This window comes from Oncorhynchus clarkii, chromosome 6 (assembly GCF_045791955.1).
Source record: "Oncorhynchus clarkii lewisi isolate Uvic-CL-2024 chromosome 6, UVic_Ocla_1.0, whole genome shotgun sequence".
Taxonomy (NCBI): domain Eukaryota; kingdom Metazoa; phylum Chordata; class Actinopteri; order Salmoniformes; family Salmonidae; genus Oncorhynchus; species Oncorhynchus clarkii.
The window spans coordinates 88,482,121-88,508,323 of record NC_092152.1 but is presented as its reverse complement, the minus strand read 5'-3'; the positions used below and the strand labels follow the sequence as shown (position 1 = coordinate 88,508,323).

Genomic DNA, 26,203 nt, shown 5'->3' with positions numbered 1-26,203 from the left:
GGGGTAATGTGGCCATAGGATTCTTGTGTCCATAGTACACAATGTCCTACACAGGAATATAAATAACCAATGTTTGTTGAATTATTTATCATGAAGGATTAGGCTCATTTAAAAGAAGGTCAAATTCACTAGAGAAAAAAACAACACAACGGTGAATGTCAGCCTTATATATATATATATATATATGTAATCATTTGTTAAAACATTCCATTGCTGTCTTCAACAAATAAATATCAGTGATCTTTGATGAGTTTTGAAGTGTTTGTACATCTCTTGCCTGGACAATCCTTTCCTTATTTTATTTTTGACGTAACGCGTCGGTCCGTATGACGCCGCATCTCTTTGTTGGTCCAGCGGCAGCTGCGCTCATGTTGTTGTAGCTACTCTCTCTCTCTCTGGAAATATTTTTCTCTTTCGAAATATTTCGTCTCTTGTTTTCGTCGCGGCCTGTACACATCCTAGTATCTAGCGTTTGGTATCATACCTTGTCACAATATCAAGTTAAACCGAGTAATGGACTCAGACGAAGGGTACAATTATGAATTCGACGAGGAGGAAGAGGAATGCAGCGAAGACAGCGCCGAGGAGGATCCCGAAGACGACACCCTGGAAGTGGAGTTGGATGATCCTGTTGTGGCCGGTGGAGAACGAGATGAATGTGGGGAGACCGGAGGCAGTGGCCTAGGGCCCGGTCAAGACGAAGAGGATTATCGGTTCGAGGTTTTGACTGCTGAACAGATCCTTCAGCATATGGTCGAGTGTATCAGGGAGGTCAATGATGTCATCCAGGTGAGGTGAAGGAAAGGCCGAGGATGTTGGGTCTCGGTAGGCCGCAAATTGTAAAAACGTAAACAGCTAATTATTTACCAATTTAGTTTACTGTCCATCACAAACAATCGTAGGTGACTGTAAGCCTCAACGTATGTTAGCCTGTTTGTTAGCTAACCTTACCTAACTAGTTACAAACTACCGTTAGTAACGTTACCTTAGTTTAGGTACTGTAGCTAAATTACTCCGACTTCCATTTCAACAAACTGTTACTGTAGCTAACCAGCTAACTAAATTAATGGTATCTGTCTGGTAGGGAAGCTGACAAAATGTTTTCTCTTTAGTTGAGTCAATTAAGGTTAGCTAACGAACCAATAACACCATGTTATATCTCTTGAATGACTAGTGCGCCTGGTTCAACGAGATATAAGTGAGTTGTCAACTCTGCCAAGATGCTGACCCAACTAGCTACAGTAAGATGAAGTAAAAAAAATAAAAAATAATAATAACTATTAGACCCAGCCAGAAAAGCTAGCTAGTTTGGCTAGTCATCTTTGTCATTTCCCCTGTTGCCTACAACGTAGCTATTACAACACTGTCATCAACAGTATTTGTCTACTATCATGGCATCAAAATGGCGAAGTAGCTAACGTTACTGAGCTATTTAATTTTTTGTTGAAATCCTATCAGCCCCCCCTGTGTGTCCATAGTTTCACCTGGATTATCAACTAGCTCTCTTTGCTATCTTTACTTTCCACTGTCTGATTTTTTTTGAGGCCTGTGCGCCTGAAACAACATGGCCGAACCTTGATTCCCACTTCTGTCAGCCACTGAGTTTGTCTGCAATGAATTGCAGATTTATTTTTAAATATATAAATCCTATTATTAGACACATTTTGAACAATAATAGCCCTATTTTGTCTGTGTAACTGACATGACCGTACTGCTAGTTACCGGTTAGTGTGTTATAATCCAATGCTAAATAGCTAGCTAGTTAAGTGGCTGTCTTTTAATAAAAGGTATGAAGCTTTCCCGGAGGACGTATAAATGTGTATTTTGCCTCCTCATTTTTTGTTACTCTTCTCTAGAACCCTGCAACGATAACAAGAATACTTCTTAGTCACTTCAATTGGGACAAAGAGAAACTGATGGAAAGGTTAGTCGTGACATTGGCTCTTGTATGATTTGTTGTAAAAAAACAGTGTAATCTTCTTGGCTCTATTAGTGCCATCATTGTGTTAGGTTAGGTGGTCTGTTGAATGGCAATATGGTCTGGTATTAAATATGAATAGACAGCATTACACAAGGAAATTGAATTGATCAAATTAATTGTCTGTTTACCAATTTTACTGCAGGCCCTTTTTAATGCTCCATTTGCGCTATGTCCAATAGTTAAAAGTCCCGAGATCTGGCACAGGTATCGCCTTTGTCTTGGTGCTCTAGTTTGGCTATGACCTATTGCCTTTCTATGTAACCGTTTGTTCTAGCATGACCTAAAGACCCTATTCTAGTGAATAATACACCAGCCAATTAAAGTAGCGTGTTTCCCAGCCAGTGATGACATGTCTTCTCTCACTAGATATTTTGATGGGAACCTTGACAAATTGTTCTCGGAATGCCATGTCATCAACCCCAGTAAGAAGTCGAGGACGCGGCTGATGAACACGAGGTCCTCTGCTCAGGATCTTCCCTGTCAGATCTGCTACCTGAACTACCCAAACTCGGTCAGTACCCTACTCTGAAGGGAGAGATGCACAACTCCCTATCCGCTAGGCAGTAGTGTACATCTGAAAGGATCAGGACATGCCAAGTCAGATCTCCTACCTGAACTACCCAAACTCAGTTAGTCAGTATTATGAAGGGAGACACCCCCTAGCCTCTAACCCTTACCCCCTAGCCTCTTACCCTTACCCCCTAGCCTCTTACCCTTACCCCCTAGCCTCTTACCCTTACCCCCTAGCCTCATACCCTTACCCCCTAGCCTCTTACCCCCTAGCCGCTAACCCTTACCCCCTAGCCGCTAACCCTTACCCCCTAGCCTCTTACCCTTACTCCCTAGCCTCTTACCCGCTAACCCATACCCCCTAGTCTCTAACCCATACCCCCTAGTCTCTAACCCATACCCCCTAGCCTCTAACCCATACCCCCTAGCCTCTAACCCATACCCCCTAGCCTCTAACCCTTACCCCCAAGCCTCTTACCCTTACCCCCTAGCCTCTAACCCATACCCCTGAGCCTCTAACCCATACCCCCTAGCCTCTTACCCTTACCCCCTAGCCTCTATGACTGAATCTTCATCTTCCTCTCCCACAGTACTTCACTGGCCTGGAGTGTGGACACAAGTTCTGCATGCAGTGTTGGGGTGACTACTTGACTACCAAAATCATTGAGGAGGGGATGGGACAGGTAAGCACCACAAACACCTTTTTGTTTAACCAGAGAAAAGACCCTTACGGTAAGAAACCCTTGGTGGGCGGGGCCTGGCAAGAGGTCAGCAGGAAGTAGTCAAGAAGAAAGCAATGCAATAGCACAGACAAAACGTTAATACAATGACCTTTATACATGCGCTTATTCATACATACATACATACTGACATACATACAGCATACATTCATACACACAGCATGTATCGTTACCATGGACTGTAAACTCTTATTCTGACTCAGGAAAAGCAATCATTGGGCTTTTGTTGAGATGTGAAAAAATCTCACCATGTTTCCTTTCTCTTTCCTTAAAAAAAAAAATAGACAATTTCCTGCCCGGCTCACAGCTGTGATATATTGGTGGACGACAACACAGTCATGTAAGTGTTACGTCTCTCTACATTCCACAGCAGGTAGACTAGCGGTTACAGCGTTGGGACAGTCACTGAAAGGTTGCTGGTTTCCAAATACCCGCGCCGTCAAGATGAACAATCTGTCTGTGCCCTTGAGCAAGACACTTAACCCCGATTTGCTCCAGGGGCTCCTTACTACTATGGAGGACCCTGTAAAAAAACAACACATTTCACTGCATCTATCCGCTCTGTGACAGTAAAGCCTTTCATATTTATTATTATTATTAAGTTTCAGCATTACATACACTCTGCTAGTTCTACACGCTGCTTGTTCTACACGCTGCTAGTTCTACACGCTGCTAGTTCTACACGCTGCTAGTTCTACACGCTGCTAGTTCTACACGCTGCTAGTTCTACACGCTGCTTGTTCTACACGCTGCTTGTTCTACACGCTGCTTGTTCTGCACGCTGCTAGTTCTACACGCTGCTAGTTCTACACGCTGCTAGTTCTACACGCTGCTAGTTCTACACGCTGCTAGTTCTACACGCTGCTTGTTCTACACGCTGCTAGTTCTACACGCTGCTAGTTCTACACGCTGCTAGTTCTACACGCTGCTAGTTCTACACGCTGCTTGTTCTACACGCTGCTAGTTCTACACGCTGCTAGTTCTACACGCTGCTAGTTCTACACGCTGCTAGTTCTACACGCTGCTAGTTCTACACGCTGCTAGTTCTACACGCTGCTAGTTCTGCACGCTGCTAGTTCTGCACGCTGCTAGTTCTACACGCTGCTAGTTCTACACGCTGCTAGTTCTACACGCTGCTAGTTCTACACGCTGCTAGTTCTACACGCTGCTAGTTCTTCACGCTGCTAGTTCTGTACGCTGCTTGTTCTACACGGTGCTAGTTCTGCACGCTGCTAGTTCTACACGCTGCTAGTTCTGCACGCTGCTAGTTCTGCGCGCTGCTAGTTCTGCGCGCTGCTAGTTCTGCGCGCTGCTAGTTCTACACGCTGCTAGTTCTACACGCTGCTAGTTCTGCACGCTGCTAGTTCTGCACGCTGCTAGTTCTACACGCTGCTAGTTCTGCACGCTGCTAGTTCTACACGCTGCTAGTTCTACACGCTGCTAGTTCTGCACGCTGCTAGTTCTACACGCTGCTAGTTCTGCACGCTGCTAGTTCTGCACGCTGCTTGTTCTGCACGCTGCTTGTTCTGCACGCTGCTAGTTCCTACACTCTGCTAGTTCCTACACGCTGCTAGTTCCTACACGCTGCTAGTTCCTACACGCTGCTAGTTCCTACACGCTGCTAGTTCCTACACGCTGTTAGTTCTACACGCTGCTAGTTCCTACACGCTGCTAGTTCTACACGCTGCTAGTTCTAAACGCTGCTAGTTCTACACGCTGCTAGTTCTAAACGCTGCTAGTTCTACACGCTGCTAGTTCTACACGCTGCTAGTTCCTACACGCTGCTAGTTCTACACGCTGCTAGTTCTACGCGCTGCTAGTTCTACGCGCTGCTAGTTCTACGCGCTGCTAGTTCCTACACGCTGCTTGTTCTACACGCTGCTAGTTCTACACGCTGCTAGTTCTACACGCTGCTAGTTCTACACGCTGCTAGTTCTACACGCTGCTTGTTCTACACGCTGCTAGTTCCTACACGCTGCTAGTTCCTACACGCTGCTAGTTCTACACGCTGCTTGTTCTACACGTGAGAGTTGAAGATGTAGAGTAGCAGATGAGTTTTTATAAATCACATTTTTTTTGTTTTGTTGTATTTGTTCAAATCCACTACATTTGAATTATCATTTGAAAACCACATTATTTTCCTATAGGAGACTGATCACAGAGTCCAAGGTGAAGTTGAAGTACCAACACTTGATTACCAATAGTTTTGTAGAGGTAAGCTGTGTAATGTTCTTCATTGATTTTATATATATATATATACACACACACACACACACATAGCATCTTGTGCTTTATATGTAGATGTCTGTACTCTAAAATACAATGTAGCCGTTTTCCATGTAAGCCTAGCTGTGAGAATATTGAATCTGTTCTTCAGATGTTAGATAATCTTGCTTGTTTGGGAGAAGAGGAGGATCGGCATGTAATTCCTTCTGCTTTTGTGTCCCACTTCTTATGTTCCTGTCCTCTCGTCCTCAGTGCAATCGGCTGTTAAAATGGTGCCCGGCGCCAGACTGTCATCACGTAGTCAAAGTCCAGTACCCAGATGCTAAGCCTGTGAGATGCACATGTGGCCGGCAGTTCTGGTAAGAGACAAGCCATACTATGACTTAAAATTCCCTGCTTATTGGTTTTGTTTTTTGTTGTATATCACACCTTCTCTGGTATGTAAAGGACCATCTTACCACTAATACTCACACAGAAGACGTCTTGATTTTATTCACACACTGTTCTCAAAAACGCATGATGATATCTCCTGCCGTTGTCACACAAATGGAATCCTATAAAAAAAAAAGTTATTGATTTTAATGGTTACATGTGGATCTTTATTTCAACCCAATTCATTTGCAGCTTCAATTGTGGCGAGAACTGGCATGATCCCGTCAAGTGTAAGGTATGTCACAACGGAGTCTAAATTCAACCCTCCCTGTCAGTGGTAATGTAATAGTGGTCAGACGCAGTCCACAAAAACAACTCTAACCCTTACCCCATATACATTTCATCTACTGTAGATCTGACAGGATAGGTGGTGGTAGCTTCACCTTGTCCCTTGATAGGATAGGTGGTGGTAGCTTCACTTTGTCCCCTGACAGGATAGGTGGTGGTAGCTTCACTTTGTCCCCTGACAGGATAGGTGGTGGTAGCTTCACCCTGTCCCCTGACAGGATAGGTGGTGGTAGCTTCACCATGTCCCCTACCAGGATAGGTGGTGGTAGCTTCACCTTGTCCCCTGACAGGATAGGTGGTGGTAGCTTCACCTTGTCCCCTGACAGGATAGGTGGTGGTAGCTTCACCTTGTCCTCTGATATGATAGGTGGTGGTAGCTTCACCTTGTCCCCTACCAGGATAGGTGGTGGTAGCTTCACCTTGTCCCCTGACAGGATAGGTGGTGGTAGCTTCACCTTGTCCCCTGACAGGATAGGTGGTGGTAGCTTTACCTTGTCCCCTGACCGGATAGGTGGTGGTAGCTTCACCTTGTCCCCTGACAGGATAGGTGGTGGTAGCTTCACCTTGTCCCCTGACCGGATAGGTGGTGGTAGCTTCACCTTGTCCCCTGACAGGATAGGTGGTGGTAGCCTCACCTTGTCCTCTACCAGGATAGGTGGTGGTAGCTTCACCTTGTCCCCTGATAGGATAGGTGGTGGTAGCTTCACCTTGTCCTCTACCAGGATAGGTGGTGGTAGCTTCACCTTGTCCCCTGATAGGATAGGTGGTGGTAGCTTCACCTTGTCCCCTGACAGGATAGGTGGTGGTAGCTTCACCTTGTCCCCTACCAGGATAGGTGGTGGTAGCTTCACCTTGTCCCCTACCAGGATAGGTGGTGGTAGCTTCACCTTGTCCCCTGACAGGATAGGTGGTGGTAGCTTCACCTTGTCCCCTACCAGGATAGGTGGTGGTAGCTTCACCTTGTCCCCTACCAGGATAGGTGGTGGTAGCTTCACCTTGTCCCCTGACAGGATAGGTGGTGGTAGCTTCACCTTGTCCCCTGATAGGATAGGTGGTGGTAGCTTCACCTTGTCCCCTGACAGGATAGGTGGTGGTAGCTTCACCTTGTCCCCTGACAGGATAGGTGGTGGTAGCTTCACCTTGTCCCCTGACAGGATAGGTGGTGGTAGCTTCACCTTGTCCCCTGACAGGATAGGTGGTGGTAGCTTCACCTTGTCCCCTGACAGGATAGGTGGTGGTAGCTTCACCTTGTCCCCTGACAGGATAGGTGGTGGTAGCTTCACCATGTCCCCTACCAGGATAGGTGGTGGTAGCTTCACCTTGTCCCCTGACAGGATAGGTGGTGGTAGCTTCACCTTGTCCCCTGACAGGATAGGTAGAATGGTCACCATATTGCTTATCCTTTCAGGTCTCCACTAGTGACAATGGGTTGGTTCTAGATTGGGCCCTAGTCTACACATTCATGGTCAGTGGTAAAGTGTGCTTGGGACAGAGGTCCCCTGACATTAACATAGTTATACTGTAATATAGTTATCTTGTTGACTTTGAACTTGTTGTATTGAATCTCTTTGTTGTAATCTTTCAGTGGTTGAGGAAATGGATCAAGAAGTGTGACGATGACAGCGAGACGTCTAACTGGATCGCAGCCAATACACGGGTATTTAAAAAGACTTGGCTCTAAATACAATCCTGGTCTGTTTTTTTTTATGGATCACTTGTGTGTCCTTCCCACAAAACCAGGTAGATTTGTATTTTGAGGATCTCTTTAAGCATTTTTAGGACTGGTTTCCCCCAGACACAGATTACGCCCTATTCCTGGACTAAAAAAGCATTCTCTGTGGATATTCTAGGCTTAATCTGTGTCAGGGAAACTGGCTCTTACATGTTGCTCTATAGTGCTGCCGCTTTGCGAACGATGACCTGTTACTGAGCCCCCATCTCTGCTTGGCCATCTGTCCCTCAGGAGTGCCCCAAATGCCACGTGACCATTGAGAAGGACGGCGGCTGCAACCACATGGTGTGTCGGAACCAGAGCTGCAAGGCAGAGTTCTGCTGGGTCTGCCTGGGGCCCTGGGAACCACACGGCTCTGCCTGGTGGGTGGGTGGGTGGGGGATCTACCTCCTACTGACTAGTGCTATTTCACTGGAAGTCTATGGGTATCTGGGCGGCAGGGTAGCCTAGTGGTTAAAGCGTTGGACTAGTAACCGGAAGGTCAAGTGCAAGTTCAAATCCCCGAGCTGACATGGTATAAATCTTTCGTTCTGCCCCTAAACAGGCAGTTCAGGGGCAGAGGCTGTTCCTAGGCCGTCATTGAAAATAAGAATTTGTTCTTAACTGACTTGCCTAGTTAAATAAAGGTTAAAAAAATAATAATAATCTGCTAGCATGCTAGTAAGATACCCATAGACTTGCAGTCATTGTGCTAATGCTAGTTAGCATTGGCTCGTGAAACTACCTCTAACTTCCTTCATACTGGCCACAGAAACATTAAAAGGGTATTGGCGAGTTCATCTGGAAGTTGATGAATGCCAACATTCAGAAGTGTCCCTTTTAGATTCCATTATTGTCCGTCTGCTTTATCCCAACACCCCAGAAAGACTCATGCAGGTTGGAGCGGGGGGGCTGCCTTACTTGGGCAGCCATGGAGCAGGTGTTGTGGTGGGGGGGGGGGGGGGGTTAGGCCTCGACGGCAGGTGAAGGCGTCTAGGACTTGTTGCTAGCACTTCTCCTGTTAAAAGCTCACTTCCGGACAGATTTTCTGTCAGACCCGGCATTCAAACTGGCATCCCTCCAGTTGCTGTAATAATGAAGGAAGCTACAACCATATGGGACTAAAATGTTGTTTTGTTTTTTTTCTCCTCTCACTAATTCCTAGCTCTGTGTTTATTGTAGGTACAACTGCAACCGCTACAATGAGGATGATGCCAAGGCAGCGAGGGACGCCCAAGAGGTAACAGTGAGTCATGGTGTCTTTAGTGTTCCTCACTGTAGACTAGAATCACAACACAGTCCTGGTCTTTGTTGACCATCATGTATAATGACATATTTACTCATTCCCACAACAGTTCAGTGATGGTGTAGTGGTGGCTATGCTAGTGACTGTTTAGTGGTGGTGGCTATGCTAGTGGTGGCTATGCTAGTGACTGTTTAGTGGTGGTGGCTATGCTAGTGACTGTTTAGTGGTGGTGGCTATGCTAGTGGTGGTGTAGTGGTGGCTATGCTAGTGACGGTGTACTAGTGGTGGCTATGCTAGTGACTGTTTAGTGGTGGTGGCTATGCTAGTGACTGTTTAGTGGTGGTGGCTATGCTAGTGGTGGCTATGCTAGTGGTGGCTATGCTAGTAGTGGCTGTGTACTAGTGGTGGCTATGCTAGTGGTGGCTATGCTAGTGGTGGTGTACTAGTGGTGGTGTAGTGGTGGCTATGCTAGTGGTGGTGTATTGGTGGCTATGCTGGTGGTGGTGTATTGGTGGCTATGGTAGTGGTGGCTATGCTAGTGGCGGTGTAGTGGTGGCCATGCTGGTGGCGGTGTAGTGGTGGCCATGCTAGTGGCTGTGTAGTGGTGGCTATGCTAGTGGTGGTGTACTAGTGGTGGTGTAGTGGTGGCTATGCTAGTGGTGGTGTATTGGTGGCTATGCTGGTGGTGGTGTATTGGTGGCTATGGTAGTGGTGGTGTAGTGGTGGCTATGCTAGTGGCGGTGTAGTGGTGGCCATGCTGGTGGCGGTGTAGTGGTGGCCATGCTAGTGGCTGTGTAGTGGTGGCTATGCTAGTGGCTATGCTAGTGGTGGCCATGCTGGTGGTGGCTATGCTAGTGGTGGCTATGCTAGTGGCGGTGTAGTGGTGGCTATGCTAGTGGCGGTGTAGTGGTGGCCATGCTGGTGGCGGTGTAGTGGTGGCTATGCTAGTGGCTGTGTAGTGGTGGCTATGCTAGTGGTGGTGGCTATGCTAGTGGCGGTGTAGTAGTGGTGGCTATGCTAGTGGTGGTGGCTATGCTAGTGGTGGTGGCTATGCTAGTGACGGTGTACTAGTGGTGGCTATGCTAGTGACGGTGTACTAGTGGTGGCTATGCTAGTGACGGTGTACTAGTGGTGGCTATGCTAGTGACTGTTTAGTGGTGGTGGCTATGCTAGTGGTGGTGGCTATGCTAGTGGTGGTGGCTATGCTAGTGACGGTGTACTAGTGGTGGCTATGCTAGTGACTGTTTAGTGGTGGTGGCTATGCTAGTGACTGTTTAGTGGTGGTGGCTATGCTAGTGGTGGTGTAGTGGTGGCTATGCTAGTGACGGTGTACTAGTGGTGGCTATGCTAGTGACTGTTTAGTGGTGGTGGCTATGCTAGTGACTGTTTAGTGGTGGTGGCTATGCTAGTGGTGGCTATGCTAGTGGTGGCTATGCTAGTGGTGGCTATGCTAGTAGTGGCTGTGTACTAGTGGTGGCTATGCTAGTGGTGGCTATGCTAGTGGTGGTGTACTAGTGGTGGTGTAGTGGTGGCTATGCTAGTGGTGGTGTATTGGTGGCTATGCTGGTGGTGGTGTATTGGTGGCTATGGTAGTGGTGGTGTAGTGGTGGCTATGCTAGTGGCGGTGTAGTGGTGGCCATGCTGGTGGCGGTGTAGTGGTGGCCATGCTAGTGGCTGTGTAGTGGTGGCTATGCTAGTGGCTATGCTAGTGGTGGCCATGCTGGTGGTGGTGTAGTGGTGGCTATGCTAGTGGTGGCTATGCTAGTGGCGGTGTAGTGGTGGCTATGCTAGTGGCGGTGTAGTGGTGGCCATGCTGGTGGCGGTGTAGTGGTGGCTATGCTAGTGGCTGTGTAGTGGTGGCTATGCTAGTGGCTATGCTAGTGGTGGCCATGCTGGTGGTGGTGTAGTGGTGGCCATGCTGGTGGCGGTGTAGTGGTGGCTATGCTAGTGGTGGTGTAGTGGTGGCTATGCTAGTGGCGGTGTAGTGGTGGCTATGCTAGTGGCGGTGTAGTGGTGTCTATGCTAGTGGCGGTGTAGTGGTGGCTATGCTAGTGGCGGTGTAGTGACGGTGTAGTGGTGGCTATGCTAGTGACGGTGTAGTGGTGGCTATGCTAGTGGCCCTTAGCTGTGGTATATTGGCACTATACCTCAACTCCCGAGGTGCCTTATTGCTATTATAAACTGGTTACCAACGTAATTAGAGCAGTAAAAATAAATGTTTTGTCATACCCGTGGTATACCACGGCTGTCAGCCAATCAGCATTCAGGGCTCGAACCACCCAGTTTATAATGATGGTTATGCCTGTTATGGGGTACTGGTGGTTATGCCTGTTATGGCATACTGGTGGTTATGCCTGTTATGGCATACTGGTGGTTATGCCTGTTATGGCATACTGGTGGTTATGCCTGTTATGGCATACTGGTGGTTATGCCTGTTATGGCATACTGGTGGTTATGCCTGTTATGGCATACTGGTGGTTATGCCTGTTATGGCATACTGGTGGTTATGCCTGTTATGGCATACTGGTGGTTATGCCTGTTATGGCATACTGGTGGTTATGCCTGTTATGGCATACTGGTGGTTATGCCTGTTATGGCATACTGGTTGTTATGCCTGTTATGGGGTACTGGTGGTTATGCCTGTTATGGGGTACTGGTGGTTATGCCTGTTATGGGGGTACTGGTGGTTATGCCTGTTATGGGGGTACTGGTGGTTATGCCTGTTATGGGGGTACTGGTGGTTATGCCTGTTATGGGGTACTGGTGGTTATGCCTGTTATGGGGTACTGGTGGTTATGCCTGTTATTGAGTACTGGTGGTTATGCCTGTTATGGGGTACTGGTGGTGGTTGTGCTAGTGGTTGGTGGTTGTGCTAGTGGTGGGTGGGGTTGTGCTAGTGGTGGGTGGGGTTGTGCTAGTGGTGGGTGGGCTAGTAGTGGGTGGGGTTGTGCTAGTGGTGGGTGGGGTTGTGCTAGTGGTGGGTGGGTGGGTGGGTGGGTGGGCTAGTGGTGGGTGGGGTTGTGCTAGTGGTGGGTGGGTGGGCAAGTGGTGGGGGGTGTGCTAGTGGTTATACTAGTGGTGGGTGGTTATACTAGTGGTGGGTGGGTGGGCTAGTGGTGGGGGGTTGTACTAGTGGTGGAGGGGTGGGCTAGTGGTGGGGGGTTGTACTAGTGGTGATACTAGTGGGGGGGTTGTGCTAGTGGTGATACTAGTGGGGGGGTTGTGCTAGTGGTTATACTAGTGGGTGGATGGGCTAGTGGTTATACTAGTGGTGGGTGGAATGGCTAGTGGTTATACTAGTGGGGGGGTTGTGCTAGTGGTTATGCTAGTGGTGGGTGGATGGGCTAGTGGTTATACTAGTGGTGGTTATACTAGTGGTTATACTAGTGGTGGGTGGATGGGCTAGTGGTTATACTAGTGGTTATACTAGTGGTTCTACTAGTGGTGGTTATACTAGTGGTTATACTAGTGGGGGTTGTGCTAGTGGTTATACTAGTGGTGGGTGGATGGGCTAGTGGTTATACTAGTGGTGGGTGGATGGGCTAGTGGTTATACTAGTGGTGGGTGGGCTAGTGGTTATACTAGTGGTTATACTAGTGGTGGGTGGTTATACTAGTGGTTATACTAGTGGTGGGTGGATGGGCTAGTGGTTATACTAGTGGTGGTTATACTAGTGGTTATACTAGTGGTTCTACTAGTGGTGGTTATACTAGTGGTTATACTAGTGGGGGGGGTTGGGCTAGTGGTTATACTAGTGGTGGGTGGATGGGCTAGTGGTTATACTAGTGGTGGGTGGATGGGCTAGTGGTTATACTAGTGGTGGGTGGATGGGCTAGTGGTTATACTAGTGGTGGGTGGATGGGCTAGTGGTTATACTAGTGGTGGGTGGATGGGCTAGTGGTTATACTAGTGGTGGGTGGATGGGCTAGTGGTTATACTAGTGGTGGGTGGATGGGCTAGTGGTTATACTAGTGGTGGGTGGATGGGCTAGTGGTTATACTAGTGGTGGGTGGATGGGCTAGTGGTTATACTAGTGGTGGGTGGATGGGCTAGTGGTTATACTAGTGGTGGGTGGATGGGCTAGTGGTTATACTAGTGGTGGGTGGATGGGCTAGTGGTTATACTAGTGGTGGGTGGATGGGCTAGTGGTTATACTAGTGGTGGGTGGATGGGCTAGTGGTTATACTAGTGGTGGGTGGATGGGCTAGTGGTTATACTAGTGGTGGGTGGATGGGCTAGTGGTTATACTAGTGGTGGGTGGATGGGCTAGTGGTTATACTAGTGGTGGGTGGATGGGCTAGTGGTTATACTAGTGGTGGGTGGATGGGCTAGTGGTTATACTAGTGGTGGGTGGATGGGCTAGTGGTTATACTAGTGGTGGGTGGATGGGCTAGTGGTTATACTAGTGGTGGGTGGATGGGCTAGTGGTTATACTAGTGGTGGGTGGATGGGCTAGTGGTTATACTAGTGGTGGGTGGATGGGCTAGTGGTTATACTAGTGGTGGGTGGATGGGCTAGTGGTTATACTAGTGGTGGGTGGATGGGCTAGTGGTTATACTAGTGGTGGGTGGATGGGCTAGTGGTTATACTAGTGGTGGGTGGATGGGCTAGTGGTTATACTAGTGGTGGGTGGATGGGCTAGTGGTTATACTAGTGGTGGGTGGATGGGCTAGTGGTTATACTAGTGGTGGGTGGATGGGCTAGTGGTTATACTAGTGGTGGGTGGATGGGCTAGTGGTTATACTAGTGGTGGGTGGATGGGCTAGTGGTTATACTAGTGGTGGGTGGATGGGCTAGTGGTTATACTAGTGGTGGGGTTGTGCTAGTGGTTATACTAGTGGTGGGTGGATGGGCTAGTGGTTATACTAGTGGTGGGTGGATGGGCTAGTGGTTATACTAGTGGTGGGTGGATGGGCTAGTTACAGTTGAAGTCGGACGTTTCTGATTTTTCAATACCGATTATTGGAGGACCAAAAAAGGCCGGTACCGTTTTTTTGTGTTTTTTTGTAATAATGACAATTACAACAATACTGAACAAACACTTAATGAACACTTAAGTCAGGCTTGTAGGCCTCCTTGCTCGCACACGCTTTTACAGTTCTGCCCACAAATTTTCTATAGGGTGGAGGTCAGGTCTTTGTGATGGTCACTCCAATACCTTGACTTTGTTGTCCTTAAGCCATTTTGACACAACTTTGGAAGTATGCTTGGGGTCATTGTCCATTTGGAAGACCCATTTGCACTACTGGGTGGGTGTTCTGCTAGTGGTGGTGGGTGGGTGTGCTGTTAGTAGTGGTGGGTGGGTGTGCTGCTAGTGGTGGTGGGTGGGTGTGCTGCTAGTGGTGGTGGGTGGGTGTGCTGCTAGTGGTGGTGGGTGGGTGGGTGTGCTGCTAGTGGTGGGTGGGTGTTCTGCTAGTGGTGGTTGGTGGGTGGGTGGGTGTGCTGCTAGTGGTGGTTGGTGGGTGGGTGGGTGTGCTGCTAGTGGTGGTGGGTGGGTGGGTGTGCTGCTAGTGGTGGTGGGTGGGTGGGTGTGCTGCTAGTGGTGGTGGGTGGGTGTGCTGCTAGTGGTGGTGGGTGGGTGTGCTGCTAGTGGTGGGCGGGTGGGTGGGTGTGCTGCTAGTGGTGGGTGGGTGTGCTGCTAGTGGTGGGTGGGTGTGCTGCTAGTGGTGGGTGGGTGTGCTGCTAGTGGTGGGTGGGTGTGCTGCTAGTGGTGGGTGGGTGTGCTGCTAGTGGTGGGTGGGTGTTCTGCTAGTGGTGGTGGGTGGGTGTGCTGCTAGTGGTGGTGGGTGGGTGGGTGTGCTGCTAGTGGTGGGTGGGTGGGTGTTCTGCTAGTATTGGTGGGTGGGTGGGTGTGCTGCTAGTGGTGGGTGGGTGGGTGTGCTGCTAGTGGTGGTGGGTGGGTGTGGTGGTGGGTGGGTGTGCTGCTAGTGGTGGGCGGGTGGGTGTGCTGCTAGTGGTGGGTGTGCTACTAGTGGTGGGTGGGTGTGCTGCTAGTGGTGGTGGGTGGGTGTGCTGCTAGTGGTGGGTGTACTGCTAGTGGTGGGTGGGTGTGCTGCTAGTGGTGGGTGGGTGTGCTGCTAGTGGTGGGTGAGTGGGTGTGCTGCTAGTGGTGGGCGGGTGGATGGGTTTGCTGCTAGTGGTGGGTGGGTGGGTGTGCTGCTAGTGGTGGGCGGGTGGGTGGGTGTGCTGCTAGTGGTGGGCGGGTGGGTGGGTGTGCTGCTAGTGGTGGATGGGTGTGCTGCTAGTGGTGGATGGGTGTGCTGCTAGTGGTGGGCGGGTGGGTGGGTGTGCTGCTAGTGCTGCTAGTGGTGGGTGTGCTACTAGTGGTGGGTGTGCTACTAGTGGTGGGTGGGTGTGCTGCTAGTGGTGGGCGGGTGGGTGGGTGTGCTGCTAGTGGTGGGCGGGTGGATGGGTGTGCTGCTAGTGGTGGGCGGGTGGTTGGGTGTGCTGCTAGTGGTGGGCGGGTGGGTGGGTGTGCTGCTAGTGGTGGGCGGGTGGGTGTGCTGCTAGTGGTGGGCGGGTGGGTGGGTGTGCTGCTAGTGGTGGATGGGTGTGCTGCTAGTGGTGGGTGGGTGTGCTGCTAGTGGTGGGCGGGTGGGTGGGTGTGCTGCTAGTGCTGCTAGTGGTGGGTGTGCTGCTAGTGGTGGGTGGGTGTTCTGCTAGTGGTGGTGGGTGGGTGTGCTGCTAGTGGTGGTGGGTGGGTGGGTGTGCTGCTAGTGGTGGGTGGGTGGGTGTTCTGCTAGTATTGGTGGGTGGGTGGGTGTGCTGCTAGTGGTGGGTGGGTGGGTGTGCTGCTAGTGGTGGTGGGTGGGTGTGGTGGTGGGTGGGTGTGCTGCTAGTGGTGGTGGGTGGGTGTACTGCTAGTGGTGGGTGGGTGTGCTGCTAGTGGTGGGTGGGTGTGCTGCTAGTGGTGGGTGAGTGGGTGTGCTGCTAGTGCTGCTAGTGGTGGGTGTGCTACTAGTGGTGGGTGTGCTACTAGTGGTGGGTGGGTGTGCTGCTAGTGGTGGGCGGGTGGGTGGGTGTGCTGCTAGTGGTGGGCGGGTGGATGGGTGTGCTGCTAGTGGTCGGTGTGCTGCTAGTGGTGGGTGGGTGTGCTGCTAGTGGTGGGCGGGTGGGTGGGTGTGCTGCTAGTGGTGGGCGGGTGGATGGGTGTGGTGGTTGTGGTGGGGGGGTGGTTGGGTGTGCTGGTAGTGGTGGGCGGGTGGGTGGGTGTGCTGCTAGTGGTGGGCGGGTGGGTGTGCTGCTAGTGGTGGGCGGGTGGGTGGGTGTGCTGCTAGTGGTGGATGGGTGTGCTGCTAGTGGTGGGTGGGTGTGCTGCTAGTGGTGGGCGGGTGGGTGGGTGTGCTGCTAGTGCTGCTAGTGGTGGGTGTGCTGCTAGTGGTGGGTGGGTGTTCTGCTAGTGGTGGTGGGTGGGTGTGCTGCTAGTGGTGGTGGGTGGGTGGGTGTGCTGCTAGTGGTGGGTGGGTGGGTGTTCTGCTAGTATTGGTGGGTGGGTGGGTGTGCTGCTAGTGGTGGGTGGGTGGGTGTGCTGCTAGTGGTGGTGGGTGGGTGTGGTGGTGGGTGGGTGTGCTGCTAGTGGTGGGCGGGTGGGTGTGCTGCTAGTGGTGGGTGTGCTACTAGTGGTGGGTGGGTGTGCTGCTAGTGGTGGTGGGTGGGTGTACTGCTAGTGGTGGGTGGGTGTGCTGCTAGTGGTGGGTGGGTGTGCTGCTAGTGGTGGGTGAGTGGGTGTGCTGCTAGTGCTGCTAGTGGTGGGTGTGCTACTAGTGGTGGGTGTGCTACTAGTGGTGGGTGGGTGTGCTGCTAGTGGTGGGCGGGTGGGTGGGTGTGCTGCTAGTGGTGGGCGGGTGGATGGGTGTGCTGCTAGTGGTGGGCGGGTGGTTGGGTGTGCTGCTAGTGGTGGGCGGGTGGGTGGGTGTGCTGCTAGTGGTGGGCGGGTGGGTGTGCTGCTAGTGGTGGGCGGGTGGGTGGGTGTGCTGCTAGTGGTGGATGGGTGTGCTGCTAGTGGTGGGTGGGTGTGCTGCTAGTGGTGGGCGGGTGGGTGGGTGTGCTGCTAGTGCTGCTAGTGGTGGGTGTGCTACTAGTGGTGGGTGTGCTACTAGTGGTGGGTGGGTGGGTGTGCTGCTAGTGGTGGGTGGGTGTGCTGCTAGTGGTGGGCGGGTGGGTGGGTGTGCTGCTAGTGGTGGGTGGGTGTGCTGCTAGTTGTGGGTGGGTGGGTGGGTGGGTGTGCTGCTAGTGGTGGGCGGGTGGATGGGTGTGCTGCTAGTGGTGGGCGGGTGGGTGGGTGTGCTGCTAGTGGTGGGCGGGTGGTTGGGTGTGCTGCTAGTGGTGGGCGGGTGGGTGGGTGTGCTGCTAGTGGTGGGCGGGTGGGTGGGTGTGCTGCTAGTGGTGGGCGGGTGGGTGGGTGTGCTGCTAGTGGTGGGCGGGTGGGTGGGTGTGCTGCTAGTGGTGGGCGGGTGGGTGGGTGTGCTGCTAGTGGTGGATGGGTGTGCTGCTAGTGGTGGGTGGGTGTGCTGCTAGTGGTGGGCGGGTGGGTGGGTGTGCTGCTAGTGCTGCTAGTGGTGGGTGTGCTGCTAGTGGTGGGTGGGTGTTCTGCTAGTGGTGGTGGGTGGGTGTGCTGCTAGTGGTGGTGGGTGGGTGGGTGTGCTGCTAGTGGTGGGTGGGTGGGTGTTCTGCTAGTATTGGTGGGTGGGTGGGTGTGCTGCTAGTGGTGGGTGGGTGGGTGTGCTGCTAGTGGTGGTGGGTGGGTGTGGTGGTGGGTGGGTGTGCTGCTAGTGGTGGTGGGTGGGTGTACTGCTAGTGGTGGGTGGGTGTGCTGCTAGTGGTGGGTGGGTGTGCTGCTAGTGGTGGGTGAGTGGGTGTGCTGCTAGTGCTGCTAGTGGTGGGTGTGCTACTAGTGGTGGGTGTGCTACTAGTGGTGGGTGGGTGTGCTGCTAGTGGTGGGCGGGTGGGTGGGTGTGCTGCTAGTGGTGGGCGGGTGGATGGGTGTGCTGCTAGTGGTGGGCGGGTGGTTGGGTGTGCTGCTAGTGGTGGGCGGGTGGGTGGGTGTGCTGCTAGTGGTGGGCGGGTGGGTGTGCTGCTAGTGGTGGGCGGGTGGGTGGGTGTGCTGCTAGTGGTGGATGGGTGTGCTGCTAGTGGTGGGTGGGTGTGCTGCTAGTGGTGGGCGGGTGGGTGGGTGTGCTGCTAGTGCTGCTAGTGGTGGGTGTGCTACTAGTGGTGGGTGTGCTACTAGTGGTGGGTGGGTGTGCTGCTAGTGGTGGGTGGGTGTGCTGCTAGTGGTGGGCGGGTGGGTGGGTGTGCTGCTAGTGGTGGGTGGGTGTGCTGCTAGTTGTGGGTGGGTGGGTGGGTGGGTGTGCTGCTAGTGGTGGGCGGGTGGATGGGTGTGCTGCTAGTGGTGGGCGGGTGGGTGGGTGTGCTGCTAGTGGTGGGCGGGTGGATGGGTGTGCTGCTAGTGGTGGGCGGGTGGTTGGGTGTGCTGCTAGTGGTGGGCGGGTGGGTGGGTGTGCTGCTAGTGGTGGGCGGGTGGGTGGGTGTGCTGCTAGTGGTGGGCGGGTGGGTGGGTGTGCTGCTAGTGGTGGATGGGTGTGCTGCTAGTGGTGGGTGGGTGTGCTGCTAGTGGTGGGCGGGTGGGTGGGTGTGCTGCTAGTGCTGCTAGTGGTGGGTGTGCTACTAGTGGTGGGTGTGCTACTAGTGGTGGGTGGGTGTGCTGCTAGTGGTGGGTGGGTGTGCTGCTAGTGGTGGGCGGGTGGGTGGGTGTGCTGCTAGTGGTGGGTGGGTGTGCTGCTAGTTGTGGGTGGGTGGGTGGGTGGGTGTGCTGCTAGTGGTGGGCGGGTGGATGGGTGTGCTGCTAGTGGTGGGCGGGTGGGTGGGTGTGCTGCTAGTGGTGGGCGGGTGGATGGGTGTGCTGCTAGTGGTGGGCGGGTGGTTGGGTGTGCTGCTAGTGGTGGGCGGGTGGGTGGGTGTGCTGCTAGTGGTGGGCGGGTGGGTGGGTGTGCTGCTAGTGGTGGGCGGGTGGGTGGGTGTGCTGCTAGTGGTGGGCGGGTGGATGGGTGTGCTGCTAGTGGTGGGTGGGTGTGCTGCTAGTGGTGGGTGTGCTACTAGTGGTGGGTGGGTGTACTGCTAGTGGTGGGCGGGTGGGTGGGTGTGCTGCTAGTGGTGGGCGGGTGGATGGGTGTGCTGCTAGTGGTCGGTGTGCTGCTAGTGGTGGGTGGGTGTGCTGCTAGTGGTGGGTGTGCTACTAGTGGTGGGTGGGTGTGCTGCTAGCGGTGGTGGCGGTGGTTATGCTAGTTGGGGTGGTGGTTATGCTAGTGGTGGTGGTTATGCTAGTAGTGGTGGTGGTGGTGGTTATGCTAGTAGTGGTGGTTATGCTAGTAGCGGTGGTGGTGGCGGTTATACTAGTAGCGGTGGTTATGCTAGTGGCGGTGGTTATGCTAGTAGCGGTGGTTATGCTAGTGGCGGTGGTTATGCTAGTGGCGGTGGTTATGCTAGTGGCGGTGGTTATGCTAGTGGCGGTGGTTATGCTAGTGGCGGTGGTTATGCTAGTGGCGGTGGTTATGCTAGTGGTGGTGGTTATGCTAGTGGTGGTGGTTATGCTAGTGGCGGTGGTTATGCTAGTGGCGGTTGTTATGCTAGTGGCGGTGGTTATGCTAGTGGCGGTGGTGGCCCTAGTAGTGGTTATACTAGTAGCGGTGGTTATGCTAGTGGTGGCGTGGTTATACTAGTGGCGGTGGTTATGCTAGTGGCGGTGGTTATGCTAGTGGCGGTGGTGGCCCTAGTAGTGGTTATACTAGTAGCGGTGGTTATGCTAGTGGCGGTGGTGATGGCGGTGGTTATGCCAGTGGCGGTGGTTATGCCAGTGGCGGTGGTTATGCTAGTAGCGGTGGTTATGCTAGTGGCGTGGTTATGCTAGTGGCGGTGGTTATGCTAGTGGCGTGGTTATGCTAGTGGCGGTGGTTATGCTAGTGGCGGTGGTTATGCTAGTGGCGGTGGTGGCCCTAGTTGTGGTTATACTAGTAGCGGTGGTTATGCTAGTGGCGGTGGTGGTGGCGGTGGTTATACTAGTGGCGGTGGTTATACTAGTAGCGGTGGTTATGCTAGTGGCGGTGGTTATGCTAGTAGCGGTGGTTATGCTAGTAGCGGTGGTTATACTAGTGGCGGTGGTTATACTAGTGGCGGTGGTTATACTAGTGGCGGTGGTTATGCTAGTGGCGGTGGTTATGCTAGTAGCGGCGGTTATACTAGTGGCGGTGGTTATACTAGTAGCGGTGGTTATACTAGTAGCGGTGGTTATGCTAGTGGCGGTGGTTATACTAGTAGCGGTGGTTATGCTAGTAGAGGTGGTTATGCTAGTGGCGGTGGTTATACTAGTGGCGGTGGTTATGCTAGTGGCGGTGGTTATGCTAGTGGTGGCGGTGGTTATGCTAGTGGCGGTGGTTATGCTAGTGGCGGTGGTTATGCTAATAGTGGTTATACTAGTGATGATGAGCATGTATAATGATAAACATATTCACCCAGGCTTGATGATTGTTCTAATTTTAAGAGCCAGGCGTTGTCCCTCCTCCTCCTCCTCCAGCGGTCCAGGGCAGCCCTGCAGAGGTACCTGTTCTACTGCAACCGTTACATGAACCACATGCAGTCGCTGCGCTTCGAGCACAAGCTGTACGCCGGGGTCAAGGCCAAGATGGAGGAGATGCAGCATCACAACATGTCCTGGATCGAGGTGCAGTTCCTGAAGAAGGCCGTGGACGTGCTGTGTCAGTGTCGCTCCACACTCATGTTCACCTACGTCTTCGCCTTCTACCTCAAGAAGAACAACCAGTCCATCATCTTTGAGGTAACTTTTCACAGCTATAGTCCTAACCCTTCTACCCAAAACCTTCTACCTGAAAAAGAACAACCAGTCCATCTTTGAGGTGAGGGAGGGTAGAGAAGGGAGGGGGGGTAGAGAAGGGAGGGGGGGTAGAGAAGGGAGGGGGGGTAGAGAAGGGAGAGGGGGGGGTAGAGAAGGGAGGGAAGGGAGGGGGGGTAGAGAAGGGAGGGGGGGTAGAGAAGGGAGGGGGGGTAGAGAAGGGAGGGGGGGTAGAGAAGGGAGGGAAGGGAGGGGGGGTAGAGAAGGGAGAGGGGGGGGTAGAGAAGGGAGGGAAGGGAGGGGGGGTAGAGAAGGGAGGGGGGGTAGAGAAGGGAGGGAAGGGAGGGGGGGTAGAGAAGGGAGAGGGGGGGGTAGAGAAGGGAGGGGGGGTAGAGAAGGGAGGGGGGGTAGAGAAGGGAGAGGGGGGGGGTAGGGAAGGGAGGGGGGGTAGAGAAGGGAGGGGGGGTAGAGAAGGGAGGGAAGGGAGGGGGGGTAGAGAAGGGAGAGGGGGGGGTAGAGAAGGGAGGGAAGGGAGGGGGGGTAGAGAAGGGAGAGGGGGGGGTAGAGAAGGGAGGGAAGGGAGGGGGGGTAGAGAAGGGAGGGGGGGTAGAGAAGGGAGGGGGGGGGGGTAGAGAAGGGAGGGAAGGGAGGGGGGGTAGAGAAGGGAGGGGGGGTAGAGAAGGGAGGGAAGGGAGGGGGGGTAGAGAAGGGAGAGGGGGGGGTAGAGAAGGGAGGGAAGGGAGGGGGGGGTAGAGAAGGGAGGGAAGGGAGAGGGGGGTAGAGAAGGGAGGGAAGGGAGGGGGGGTAGAGAAGGGAGAGGGGGGGGGGTAGAGAAGGGAGGGAAGGGAGGGGGGGGTAGAGAAGGGAGGGAAGGGAGGGAAGGGAGGGGGGGGTAGAGAAGGGAGGGAAGGGAGAGGGGGGTAGAGAAGGGAGAGGGGGGGGGGGGGGGGGGTAGAGAAGGGAGAGGGGGGGGGGGTAGAGAAGGGAGAGGGGGGGTAGAGAAGGGAGGGAAGGGAGGGGGGGTAGAGAAGGGAGAGGGGGGGGGGGGGGGGGAAGGGAGGGGGGGGGTAGAGAAGGGAGGGAAGGGAGAGGGGGGTAGAGAAGGGAGAGGGGGGGGGGTAGAGAAGGGAGGGAAGGGAGGGGGGGTAGAGAAGGGAGAGGGGGGTAGAGAAGGGAGGGAAGGGAGAGGGGGGTAGAGAAGGGAGGGAAGGGAGGGGGGGGTAGAGAAGGGAGAGGGGGGTAGAGAAGGGAGGGAAGGGAGAGGGGGGTAGAGAAGGGAGGGAAGGGAGGGGGGGGTAGAGAAGGGAGAGGGGGGGGGGGGGGGGGGGGGTAGAGAAGGGAGGGCTACAAGTCAAGGTCTCCTCTCTAAAGTAGTGGCCCTATACTATACACTGAGTTTACGAAACCCAGCAGCGTTGCAGTTCTTGACACACTCAAACCGGTGCGCATGGCACCTACTACCATACCCCGTTCAAAGGCACTTAAATATTTAGTATTTCTCATTCACACTCAATTGCACACATACACACAATCCATGTCTCAGGTCTTAAAAATCCTTCTTTAACCTGACTCCTCCCCTTCATCTACACTGACAATCTTACGCCTGGTCAGCCTGTCACAGAAAGAGCAGATGTTCTTAATGTTTTGTTCATTCAGTGTATATGCTATGACTGAACCCAAGCGGTCCTCTTTTAGAACAATCAGGCTGACTTGGAGAACGCTACGGAGGTTCTGTCTGGATATCTGGAGCGGGACATCTCCCAGGACTCTCTGCAGGACATCAAACAGAAAGTACAGGACAAGTACAGGTGAGTTCTATACCTGCTATAGATGTCTTTATTATGACAGGAAGTACAGGTGAGTTCTATACCTGCTATAGATGTCTTTATTATGACAGGAAGTACAGGTGAGTTCTATACCTGCTATAGATGTCTTTATTATGACAGGAAGTACAGCTGAGTTCAATACCTGGTATAGATGTATTTTATTATGACAGTAAGTACAGGTGAGTTCTATACCTGGTATACAGTGCCTTGCGAAAGTATTCGGCCCCCTTGAACTTTGCGACCTTTTGCCACATTTCAGGCTTCAAACATAAAGATATAAAACTGTATTTTTTTGTGAAGAATCAACAACAAGTGGGACACAATCATGAAGTGGAACGACATTTATTGGATATTTCAAACTTTTTTAACAAATCAAAAACTGAAAAGTTGGGCGTGCAAAATTATTCAGCCCCCTTAAGTTAATACTTTGTAGCGCCACCTTTTGCTGCGATTACAGCTGTAAGTCGCTTGGGGTATGTCTCTATCAGTTTTGCACATCGAGAGACTGAATTTTTTTCCCATTCCTCCTTGCAAAACAGCTCGAGCTCAGTGAGGTTGGATGGAGAGCATTTGTGAACAGCAGTTTTCAGTTCTTTCCACAGATTCTCGATTGGATTCAGGTCTGGACTTTGACTTGGCCATTCTAACACCTGGATATGTTTATTTTTGAACCATTCCATTGTAGATTTTGCTTTATGTTTAGGATCATTATCTTGTTGGAAGACAAATCTCCGTCCCAGTCTCAGGTCTTTTGCAGACTCCATCAGGTTTTCTTCCAGAATGGTCCTGTATTTGGCTCCATCCATCTTCCCATCAATTTTAACCATCTTCCCTGTCCCTGCTGAAGAAAAGCAGGCCCAAACCATGATGCTGCCACCACCATGTTTGACAGTGGAGATGGTGTGTTCAGGGTGATGAGCTGTGTTGCTTTTACGCCAAACATAACGTTTTGCATTGTAGCCAAAAAGTTCAATTTTGGTTTCATCTGACCAGAGCACCTTCTTCCACGTGTTTGGTGTGTCTCCCGGGTGGCTTGTGGCAAACTTTAAACGACACTTTTTATGGATATCTTAAAGAAATGGCTTTCTTCTTGCCACTCTTCCATAAAGGCCAGATTTGTGCAATATACGACTGATTGTTGTCCTATGGACAGAGTCTCCCACCTCAGCTGTAGATCTCTGCAGTTCATCCAGAGTGATCATGGGCCTCTTGGCTGCATCTCTGATCAGTCTTCTCCTTGTATGAGCTGAAAGTTTAGAGGGACTGCCAGGTCTTGGTAGATTTGCAGTGGTCTGATACTCCTTCCATTTCAATATTATCGCTTGCACAGTGCTCCTTGGGATGTTTAAAGCTTGGGAAATATTTTTGTATCCAAATCCGGTTTTAAACTTCTTCACAACAGTATCTCGGACCTGCCTGGTGTGTTCCTTGTTCTTCATGATGCTCTCTGCGCTTTTGACGGACCTCTGAGACTATCACAGTGCAGGTGCATTTATACGGAGACTTGATTACACACAGGTGGATTGTATTTATCATCATTAGTCATTAGGTCAACATTGGATCATTCAGAGATCCTCACTGAACTTCTAGAGAGAGTTTGCTGCACTGAAAGTAAAGGGGCTGAATAATTTTGCACGCCCAATTTTTCAGTTTTTGATTTGTTAAAAAAGTTTGAAATATCCAATAAATGTCTTTCCACTTCATGATTGTGTCCCACTTGTTGTTGATTCTTCACAAAAAAATACAGTTTTATATCTTTATGTTTGAAGCCTGAAATGTGGCAAAAGGTCGCAAAGTTCAAGGGGGCCGAATACTTTCGCAAAGCACTGTAGATGTCTTTATTATGACAGGAAGTACAGCTGAGTTCTATACCTGGTATAGATGTCTTTATTATGACAGGAAGTACAGCTGAGTTCTATACCTGGTATAGATGTCTTTATGATGACAGGAAGTACAGCTGAGTTCTATAGAAGTAATTTTTAAAATGAGCCTTCCTCTCCTCCTCACTGTTTCCTGTTTCCTGTCCTCCAGATACTGTGAGAGTCGGCGTCGGGTGCTGCTGCAACATGTGCATGAGGGCTATGAGAAGGACCTCTGGGAATACATAGAAGATTAAGGATAGACTCTTTACTAAAAAGAAAAACAGACTAGAGCGCTGATGCAATGCCACGGGGCAGGTTGTTGCTGATCTTCCCAATATTGCATTTTTTTTCTCCTCCTCTTGGGTTTTGTTTAATGGAAAAGTTTAAAATAAATTATATCAAAATAATAAAAATTTAAAAAAGTAGAATATTGCAAACATTAATCGTACAACAGTATTGTTTGTAGCAGATTGGATTGTGAGGACAAAAAAAAAAAGAACTCCCCCCCCGCTTCTCTCAATTGGTCATTGGTCACTATAGTAACATCACCCCCCCCCCCCTTCCCCCACTGTTCAGTTCTCCAGTGATGTATTTTATTTGTTTCCTTTTTAAAGTACCCTTGTGTGGGACATGGGTTTGTGTTCAACACAGTCCAACTGTTCAAGCCATGTTCATTAAATGTGGTCAGATCACATGTAGGGTTTTTTGAATGTTGATTTTGCTGATTGTAAGGTGCTGAACCATGTGGGTTGGCAGGAAGGGAAAAAGACCATGGGGGGGGGGTGCAGGAAAAAGGAAACGTGTTTGTAAATAACGCATATGCATGGAACAGCAAGTCTGCCGTTTTCTTTCATTTGTCTTTTCTTTTTGTTGTTTTGAAAAATATTTATTCTTTTTTTTTTTCAAATATTCAATATAGTTGCTGTGTAGAAGACAAGTTCGCTCCTGCTTTAAAAGAAAATGTTTTCTTTGTGAGGGTTTTTTGGAAGCTGTTGAACGAGCGATGAAACTCTGACCGGGTTGTGGTAGCTTTTTGAAAGCAATTCTGACAAAAACTAAATCCACCTAAAAGGATGAGCATGAGGTGAGAGAATGAGACTAAAGAACAAACCATCTTCTTCTTCTTTTTAACAGGAAGCCTGTAGTTCAGGTAATACATTGATTTATTCATAGTTGGAATTGAACCTTGCAACCTTCAGAGGTTATCAGCTAATTGCACCTGAGGGGGTTTTGAGAAAGGAACAGAGAATGACTCCGCTGTGTCCTAAGTGGCTCCATATTCTCTATATAGTACACTATGGGCCCTGGTCAATAGTAATGCATTATATAGGGAATAGAGTGCCGTTTGGGATGAAGGTAATGTCCTGTTTGTTCTAACCCCCCTCCTTCCCTCTTGTTCTTCCATCACCACCCCTCCTCCTGTTTCTCCTTAGAAGTTGTAATTTCCAGATAACACACTACCAACTGTTTCATGAGAGCCAAATTGAGTGACATTCACTCATAAAAAAAATAAACAAATGTATTTCTTTTTTCAGA

General features: G+C 51.3%; 1 protein-coding gene across 3 annotated transcripts; it reads left to right on the top strand.

Annotated features, from left to right (window-relative positions):
- The first annotated feature begins 311 nt into the window (after window positions 1-311).
- LOC139411773 (E3 ubiquitin-protein ligase arih1) lies at window positions 312-26,203 on the top strand. 3 transcript variants are annotated; one of them, XM_071158508.1, is made up of 14 exons: window positions 312-789; window positions 1,857-1,924; window positions 2,348-2,492; window positions 3,082-3,174; window positions 3,516-3,571; window positions 5,379-5,445; window positions 5,710-5,816; window positions 6,082-6,124; window positions 7,763-7,834; window positions 8,141-8,271; window positions 9,071-9,128; window positions 20,704-20,964; window positions 22,675-22,787; window positions 24,837-26,203. In XM_071158508.1, exons 1-14 carry the CDS (start codon window positions 514-516, stop codon window positions 24,919-24,921), a joined length of 1,575 nt encoding a protein of 524 aa, XP_071014609.1. In that variant the 5' UTR covers window positions 312-513; the 3' UTR covers window positions 24,922-26,203. The 3 variants fall into 3 exon arrangements, with proteins under 3 accessions (XP_071014609.1, XP_071014608.1, XP_071014607.1); XM_071158507.1 differs by having other exon boundaries at window positions 320-789; window positions 9,071-9,134; XM_071158506.1 differs by having other exon boundaries at window positions 345-789; window positions 9,071-9,134; window positions 20,677-20,964.

Coding starts and splice junctions, on each gene's coding strand:
- LOC139411773 (XM_071158506.1), top strand. CDS start 514: ATGGACTCAGACGAAGGGTACAATTATGAATTCGACGAGGAGGAAGAG. Junction 790..1,856: donor AGGTCAATGATGTCATCCAG/GTGAGGTGAAGG, acceptor ACTCTTCTCTAG/AACCCTGCAACGATAACAAG. Junction 5,446..5,709: donor TTACCAATAGTTTTGTAGAG/GTAAGCTGTGTA, acceptor TCTCGTCCTCAG/TGCAATCGGCTGTTAAAATG.